Genomic DNA, 9,288 nt, shown 5'->3' on the forward strand with positions numbered 1-9,288 from the left:
CTAGAGGTGCCACCACCACGCCCGGCTCATTTTTTCTATTTTTAGTAGAGATGGGGTCTCACTCTCACTCAGGCTGGTCTCAAACTCCTGAGCTCAAGCAGTCCTCCCATCTCAGCCTCCCAGAGTAATAGGATTACAGGCATGAGCCACTGCGCCAGGCCTAAATTAGATAGAAAGGTATCTTTGGCACGAGCAGGGCACTGACTAGCTTTTTAAAAGATATAATGTCCATGTGTCATCAATTAGGAGACTCCAAAGAGTTAATAGGTATGAATTCACCTTTAGAGAGCCACAGAGGCAGCCTCTCTCAAGTTCTTCCCATGCTGCCACTTTGTATATCTGCAAAGGAATTTAGTGCAAGGTCCTGAGCGTGGCCTAGTAACAAGGTATAGAGCACAGGCCCAAGGACAAACTGGAGCTGCAAGTCCTCATACCATCATTAGATCTTTGTCCTTTCAAACTATGCTTACATATTCAGGCAGAGTTGCTGCTTGGTTATCAAGAATATACAAAAAATAAATGCAAAATAAAGCCCTGGGATCTACATGGAAAAAAATGTGCTTTAAAAGATGGGAGGAAAAAAGGACAGACTGTTGAGCAATTAATTCAACTTCTAAGTGGTGTCTTAAATAAAATCTTCAGGACTCACAGGCCCTAAGCATGGCTATTCTGTGTTTGTATTAGCTTCAGAGCCTGACTCTCTTCAAATGTGAATGATTTACTATACTTTTGGGGATTTGTAAAAATAAATACATGCTTCTCCCCGCATGTATCACTGGGGATGCTTCAAACACAGAAAGCATTGCCCTGGGGAATGGAAAAAGTACCAGGGAAAAAAATTTTGCTTTGACAATATTCAACGCAATATGACTGGCTACAGAAGTAGGCCAAAAACAAGGTTTCTTCATTGTGGGTAAAAATTACTTATAAAGGGGTTGGTGGGCAATCAACGCTTTCATACCCTCCCTTTTCAGGCCTTTTGTTCCTATTCTACGGCTTAGTTCACAGGGAATCCCAATAACCAAGAAGCCTAACATTTCCAAGCCTTCCGTGCTCCGCGTCCCGTCTCTCAAGCAGAGGGAGACAGCGTGCCCGAGACTGGCATGTGTTCACCCCACAGCCACCGCAGCCCCCACTGTGATGACCATTTCTGAATAAGGCCTCGCAAGAAGGTGATGGATTAATCTTGTAGGAGAATTTTAAGTAACAGCTATAGACTTTCTTTGATATACTCAGAAACTATACAATGACATGTTGTAGAAAATTACTGGTGATTAATTAAAGCAGCAAACTGAATAAACAGGAAAACCCAGCAACTGAATCTATGGATATATCTTTTTACTAATCATAAATTTAAAGATGTAATTAAATATGCACACAATACCATACAATGTGAAACAATGAGCAAAATCACTCCGTGAAACGTAATTCCTGATGGACGGCTCTGTTATGCTCCCCTCAAGATGGACCTGATGGATTTGGATAACCCAATGGATATAGTAATTAGTAACTAGATTTAAGCACAGTTTTAGATTCTGTTGCCAGGATGTTCTCAACAGCATACAAGAAAATTAAGGTCATGTCTCTAAGTTCTCAGTATATATGCCTGTCAACATTCACATTTGTAATAGAGTATTTTGTACAGGACACTGAGTGGTTCTCTGCAGTCTGGATGACTCTTGGGAGCACGTCCTATGCACTGAATCAGTCTCCGATGTGACGGACGGCTCCCTAGGTCCTGAGTGGACTACTTCGGATGTCTTGGGAGAAAGAGAAGAAACAACACATAGCTCAGCTCCTGCCTTCAGGAAACTCAATCAGTAGTGAAAATGACAAAGTGCATACATAAAGGAAATTAAATATATAAACAAACATAAAATTGAGACCACAAATTTATAAACGGCCAAACAGCAATCCAAGTGGCATGAGGCCAGTCTCAGCACTCCCACAGACAGAGACCCCGGAGTCAGGCTCTGCGGAAGAGGAAAGTGTGTTGGGGCATTAAGTGGAGCAGCCATAAATCAGGGCAGGGAACACGTAAAAGATAGAAGGTAAAAACAAGCACAGCACAGGTAGATTTGTTTGAGGAGGGTCGAAAATTTGTTTCGGAGACCAGCACGAGGCAGTGGCTGCGATCGTCACTGGAGAGTCACTCAAGGTTTGGAAGCCCACTGGAGGCATGAAGATGTAGCTTTCAGCATGAAATATTCTTCGTCAGGGCAGCTTCAAGATGCTCTCTTCCTCTCTAGCAATAACATTTTAATCTTACTGTTCTGAGATTATACTGACAATAGTATCTGAAATAAATAGAAGAGGCACCAAGGAAAGGAAGGAAGGCCAACCTGAACGACTGCGGCGTTCACGCTGATGCTGGTCAGAATTAGAATAGCAGTTGTTCAAACAGAAGAGGAAGGTAGGTGAATCCGACATTGAGACATTCCTAATATCCATTAGGATAAAAATCCAGGAAAAGTTAAGACTAAAGATTGCTCCGGAAACTCTGAATGATTATTTTTATTACTGAACCCTTAAATGCTATCTGACAGCCAATAAGAATAAATCAACTTACAAGAATGTCATTAAAAGGTACAACATTCCTCTGCTCTGGCCAAGCCCTTTCAAAAGCATCATTGAAAGTACAGGTGCTCTTGAGAATGGCAAGGGATCCGAGATGCTACCTAGGTTCATACGGTCCCGTAATTAGTGAAAGGCAGAAGTGAGAATCACACGGAGAACTTCTGGCTCTAAATGAGATCTTCATGCCATTAACAGAGAAGGCTTTTAAAAATGAGCCCTGGCTGGGTGTGGTGGCTCACACCTGTAATCCCAGCACTTTGGGAGGCTGAGGTAGGAAGATCACTTGAAGCCAGGAGTTCAAGACCAGCCTGGGCACCACCAGTGAGATCCTATCTCTACAAAAAATTTAAAAAAAAGCCAGGTGTGGTGGGGCACGCCTATAGTCCCAGCTACTCAGAAGGCTGAGGCAGGAGGATTGCTTGATCCCAGGAATTTGAGGCTGCAGAGAGCTTTGACTGGGCCACTGTACTCCGCCTGGGCAACAGAGCAAGACTCTGTCTCTAGAAAGAAAAACAAAACTGAGCCCTATAGTCTACAGTAAAGAAATCTGATGGATGATATAACCATAGTCAAATTTGGCCTAAGAATGGGAGAACTGACACACACTCTACTCCTGCGTGTTAAGCAGAATATCATACATAAGTACACACATACTAACAGATTATCACACAGATGCATGTGTAATTTTCACAAGACTCCCATCGGGAGAGTAATACTATTTCCCCTAATTAACAGATGAGAAAACTGTGAATGAGAGATTAATTGCCCAAGGGGGTAAGAGCTAGTCACTAGTGGAGCTATGACTCAAAATCCATGATCTCTCTTCTCTACCAGGTGGTCTCAGTTTCTTCATTTGTACAGTGGGGATGATGATAACCAAGTCACCAAAGGACCTTTCTTGAGAGCTTTTCAAAGTAACTCAATGACATGATATCCCTTAACACACCTGAACAAGGGTCAAGTGTTATTAGCGAAGATTCTATGGACAGTTCTTTATTTCCCCCAAGAAAGAGTAATATAAACTTTGGTCAAATTCAAGAAAGAACGAGATCGGGCCTTCCAATAATACCATAAATGACCCTGTATTAACCTTCGCTGAATTCAATCTTAGTTTTCGCTCCTGGGAGGCCTTGGGGAACAGGGAAGACGCGTGCCGACACGTGTGCCTGGCACGGTGCTGAGTACACGGCGCCCGTGCACAAATTCTCTCTGTGTGAACTGACGCAGTGCTAACTAGCGAAGGCCTTCGAGGCATTTAAATTTCCAGACAGGAATTCTGTACAAGGAAACAGACATTCAACTGACCAGAAAAAGTAACTTTAAAGGCAAGATTACTGAATTTTTTCTAAAATAGTCTCTGCTGTTCTTCCCTTTTCTTTGATGCTACATACATACAGCCATTATTAACAAATCAGAATTCCCTGATATATCCAAACTGGTATTAGAAGGCACTGATTTAAGTTTTGTTATTGTCTGAGAGATGAATAAGGTTAGTTAACAGGGGTTAAAATCAGTTTTCATCTTCACCCCATCTGGGCCACCCCATTCCAACGAGAGCTTGGCCTCGCCCCAGCCGGCATTCCCTCCCTCACTGCGCCCCGGCCCCTGCCTGGACACTGTCGCCCTAACCTCCGCAGTCAGAGCGTGCCACTGCCCTGCGTAACGCTCCTCAGTGACTCGCCATCGTTTTCAGGACCAAATCCAAACTCCTCTGCGTGGCCTGCAAGGTTCGGTGTGGTTTGCTGCTGACCTTCCGCTCCGGATCCTCCCGCCGCCCACCCTCAACAGCGCGCCAGGCCTCCCAGCCCAGTCCCTCCCGTCATCCTAGGAACACTTCCTTATTCTTCAGCCTGGTGCTTGATTCATGGTAGGAGCCCAGTAAATGTCCTTTTAGTAGCTGATAAATTTTCTTTAAAAATCTCGGGTATACATTAGATGACAGTAGATTAACTGCTGAAATGTAAAAGTCTTGATTCCATACTACATATTAGCATTCAAAACCAGTTCCCTCCCTCTCTCTCACACACACACACACACACACACACACACACACACACACACAGACCTTTCCTGAGGACATCAGTGCATTCCTACCTCATGCTTCATCTGGAAGTTCTGCACGAGGTTGAGGTCAGTAAACATCCGAATTGTACACAGTGCTGTTTCCAGATCAGACAGTTCAAAGTCACTGAAGCTAAAGTCAGTAATTTTAAGGGTCTGGGCGGATGGTACCACAGCAGCCTTAGGTAAGGGGAGAAGAAGAAAATGAAATAAAGCTGTTAATTAAAGCAGCGGTGACTCGCAAAGTTTTCTTGCTTTTGCTACATGGAAATAGCACATTGTGTTTATTTTTTCTCTTTAATGTAATGCACTAGAAATCTTTCAGTACAGTAGCACCTTCCCCCACCTATCCTCTCCCCCGCTTTTTTAAAAATAAACTGAGCTCCATGGAAGGTAACTGGTATGACTCGGGGTAGGCTAGGTAGAGGGGAACAGAGTGCTCCCGCCCCGAGATGGTGTCTAGAACAGTGAGAATTCCAGGGATCTGGCCCTGTTATATGTGCTCAGTTCTACCCATTCAACAGACATTTATTGAGTAATTAATTATTTTGGAACCATCCCAGTGCTATGGGCGGGGAATCAAGTGGTGAGCAGGATGATGACAGCATTTTATGGTTCATTCTCAGGACACCCTCATGAAGTGGACACTCTCGCTCCATTTTTCAGGTACAGGAACTTAATCAGAGAGCCTTATTTCTTGCCCATAGTAGCCCAGATAGTTCGGGAATGGTGAGAGGCCTCCAGTGCAGGCAGGCTGTCCTGCTCTCAGCCTTGCAGGACTTGACTTTGACCACCCTTGCTTCCCCCACGCCCGACCATGAGAATTGCCGGGGTGCCCATGAACACACTTGGAGACTCAGGAAGCGGGTTTTGTTTGTTAGAGAGCGATGTGCTTTTTAATTAACGTCCTTGATTTTGATTTTATAATCATTCAATTGTAGTAAATATTTGCAATTTCATCAATGTTCCTTTGTATCTCCTGCTTTTCATGTAAAGCACCCACTCTTTAACTGGTAGATTCCTTTAAGACATGGTTCCCATCCAAAGAAGGGTCAAGTGCCCCTTGGAGGTAGGTCTACCCTGAGAATGCCCATTTAATTACATTAAGTTCACTATAACTTAATTTCATGTTTATCTTTCTGTCTCCTAAACTACCCTGGGATCTACCTACCAGCACAGCTGTATCTCACACACTTTTGTATCCACTGTAACTATATGAGTGGATACGGTTTTAAAATATGAATATTTATTAAACGAATGGGAGAGAATAAAATATCATTCTCTTTGCTTAATCTGAGTCAGTATGTTCCATGTTTAAGATCCTGAAGCCTCCTGCGAGGGCGAAGCCCGCTAGTGAGTTGGAGGACTGGCAGAGCCAGCAAGTGCATTACGATCTGTTTGTTTGGTACTGAATATTTGTTAAAAATTTGTTATACTGTCGAAAAATTGGGAGAATTTAACAACAACAAAAAAGGATTTCCAGCTTCTCTTGAAAAATCAGGCCATCCTGAGACCCAATTTCCACGAAGCAACAACCAGGTAGCGCCAAGGAGGCCTGGCTCCCTCCACTGGGCGGAGCCCTGGGTTTCTCTGCTGGACTCCTGCTGGGCCCCGTGGGGTGGGCCCTGCGGCCTGGGACTTTGCAGGAACCCCTCCTCCACCCCGGTGCCGCCTGCCCCGTCAGCACTTTGTTAACTGTTTCAGCCACATCTGGCTGAGATGAACCCGTCCAAAACAGGCTTTTACTTGGTTTGGGGCAGAGGGAAGAAACATGAAGAAATTCGAGCCAGGTTCCCAATGAGTATCTGAGATACCACTGTTTCGCTTTACCTTCCTCCAGCTTTTATGAAGAAAAACAGTCAGAACAATAACCTCTCTGGAGCAGTCCACAGCTGTGGATTTCCTTACAAATTTGACACTTACACATTCTCCTTTTGATCATGACCTTCAGCTTTCACTCACGTCTGCCAGACTTGGTTAAACTCTCAGTGCCTATCACCCGCTTCCTACTCGACCAGGGGTGAGGAATCTGAGGCCTCACGGCCACACGTGGTCCCCCAGATCCCCATGTGCAGCCCCTCGACCGAATCCAAACTTCACAGAACAAATCCCTTTATTACGATTCTCAGTAAGAATCTTTTCCCAAGACCAAAATTGACAAGAAAACACACACTCTGTGAAGTCAGTTCCCCAGGCTGCTGCGTGGGCTGAACCAGAGGGCGAGGGGGTTTGGGATGTTTAGAGAAGGGCCTCAGCTGTTTATACCAGCCGCCAACATCACAGAAGGAGCAGCGACTCCAGCTCAGGAAGTGTGGAGGTGGGAACGAGCCCACCTTTTAACTCAAAGCAGATAACAGCTGCTTTCCTTAAGACATACTGCACTCCACAAGAGAACAGATGCTTTTTCCTTGGGGCATCATTAGTCTTATAGCAGGAAGTTTTCTTTCTTTCCTTCCACAAAGGATATTCTAAAAGCTATAGGACAGAAGCCAACACAGCTTGTGCCTCTCCATTATACACTCTGATTCCCAACCTCTCTCTGCTAAGAGAAAAGTATCTTTGCTTTTGCTTGTTTGGTCACGCCACACCACGACTCCAGCTTTCTGATCTGACCCAGTGGGGACATGCAAACATTTTACTTAAGAGCCTTGTGGTCAGTGATACAGAGGTTCAGAATTCTTGGGATCAACTGCTAACAAGTCATGAGAAAGTCAGAAATCACTTAAAGCTCTTGTGATCTGCTTCTTTGACCATTACAAGAGAATTTACTTTTTGTTTGCCTTGGAAAAGCTTGGGATAAAAGTGATTTTTAAGTAAAATGTATTATTATCTCTAATTTTTACTTACCATTTCATAAAACAAAATATTCTACATTTTACTAATAGCAGGAAATAAAGTATGTGGTATTTCTGGGATAGGACATGAATATACAATTGTAGATTTTCACAGTTTCTCCTTTCAGTGACGATTTTATTCTTACTATTTGCGAAGTGAGATTTCTGAGTTTGATTTTTGTCAAGGGATAACAGAACTTATCACAACTTGGTTTGGAAGACTGACAAAAATAACATTTTAAAGAGTCTGTAAAACAATAAGGTTCTAAAAATATAAATATGTATATGTATTTTTATGGTGCAATAATACAACTCAAAACTACTGGAACTATGACACCACCTAATACCACTCAATTCTGCTTCTATCTCTACATGAGAGCACAAGGCCTGCAAATTCTCAGGCAACAGAGTTTAGATATTTTAGTGCTTAATTCAAATACAATTAACCTCTTCTAGAGCTATAGTGTTAATTCTTGTCAAATTAAGAAAATATATAATGCAAAAAACTCAACAAAGCTCATTGGACTAAAGATTCAATCTGATAATTTGATGGTATATGTATTCTTCTGGGTTCTTCAATTGTATCTGCTATTCAAACTAATAAACTAGTTTGTCTCTGGCGAGTCTTTAAAAGGAATTTTTTTCATTTAAGTTACCTTTTCATGACTCCTTTTCTAATACTTTTGCCCCCTTTTCAACATTCTTGCAAAAATTTAAAAAAAAATCAACTCTGGAGGTGAAATTCACTGACTAAGAATGGAACTGGAGTTATTTTTGAGAGTAGGACTGCCTTGGGTTAACGCAGCCAAGTTATAAAAATGTTAATCTGATTTATTTTTTTTATTTCAGCATATTTGGCCTTTGAATAAAGCCACTTTGATAGCCATCATATCACACTTCACATAAGGCTATTATTTCTCTTCCCCACTTTTCCCATGCACAAAAAAAATGTGTTTTTAAAGAAACTGCGAAATTAGTTTACAAGCCTGTTAGAATTTATCTGTCTTTCTCTAAGGGGGAAGTAAATCCAAATATAGGTGAGAAAGAAATCTACTTACATAAAAAGGGAAGTGAACATAAAACTAGTATATGGAACCGAATATTATGAACAGTAAAGAATTGAATAAGCACCAGAGGGACTGGACTAGTGTATTTTCTTAAATAATAGTGTTATATGGTTTTTCCTTCTTTCTAACATTATACAACTGATCCTTTTTAATCTCAATGGAGAAGATACTTGGACTATAAAAAACTTGGGTAATGAGTTTACAGTTTTTCAAAATCATATAAAGAAGGCATATACCAATGTCGAGATTCTGATAAAATATGCATACATTTATAAATAAAACTTTAGAGTACATTTGTGACTATAATTGGGACTAATACACACAGATCTGGGTAACATCTTGGTACTGAGTTCCATACATAAAAATTATACTAAAACTATGGTGTGTTTAGAACTATACACTGTAGTTAGCATATAAGAAGCTTTAGTATATATAAAGAATGGTCCCCCCATACTTTGGAGCTAAGATTACCACCGAAGTAAACCACTAATAAAATCAAAGCACAACAGATAAGATTAGCTTGGCAAATACAAGCAGGAAGAATCAAAGAGAGAAGAATCAAATAAGCCTCGCCAATGTGGAAAACACGTAGCCCAGTTAATGTTACAGACTACTATAAAAATGAATGTCTCAAGTGAAGTCCAAAGGACTGTTTCAGAGAATTTCTCACCCCGTCTAAGGAAGAGGGTGGCTTCCTGGATGCCACAGGTTACTACGGTTCATTGACATTGGTTATCAAGATCACAGGG

General features: G+C 41.9%; 1 protein-coding gene across 1 annotated transcript in view; it reads right to left on the reverse strand.

Moving 5' to 3' along the window:
• PDE5A (phosphodiesterase 5A, cGMP-specific) overlaps nucleotides 1-9,288 on the reverse strand; it is a 123,585-nt gene that overhangs the window by 21,053 nt on the left and 93,244 nt on the right. Inside the window, exon 12 of the mRNA XM_012645347.1 lies at nucleotides 4,672-4,818. Within this exon, the coding sequence (XP_012500801.1) occupies nucleotides 4,672-4,818 (147 nt within the window). The remainder of the gene's footprint in view (nucleotides 1-4,671; nucleotides 4,819-9,288) is intronic.

This window comes from Propithecus coquereli, unplaced genomic scaffold, assembly GCF_000956105.1.
Source record: "Propithecus coquereli isolate 6110/MARCELLA unplaced genomic scaffold, Pcoq_1.0 Scaffold232, whole genome shotgun sequence".
NCBI lineage: Eukaryota > Metazoa > Chordata > Mammalia > Primates > Indriidae > Propithecus > Propithecus coquereli.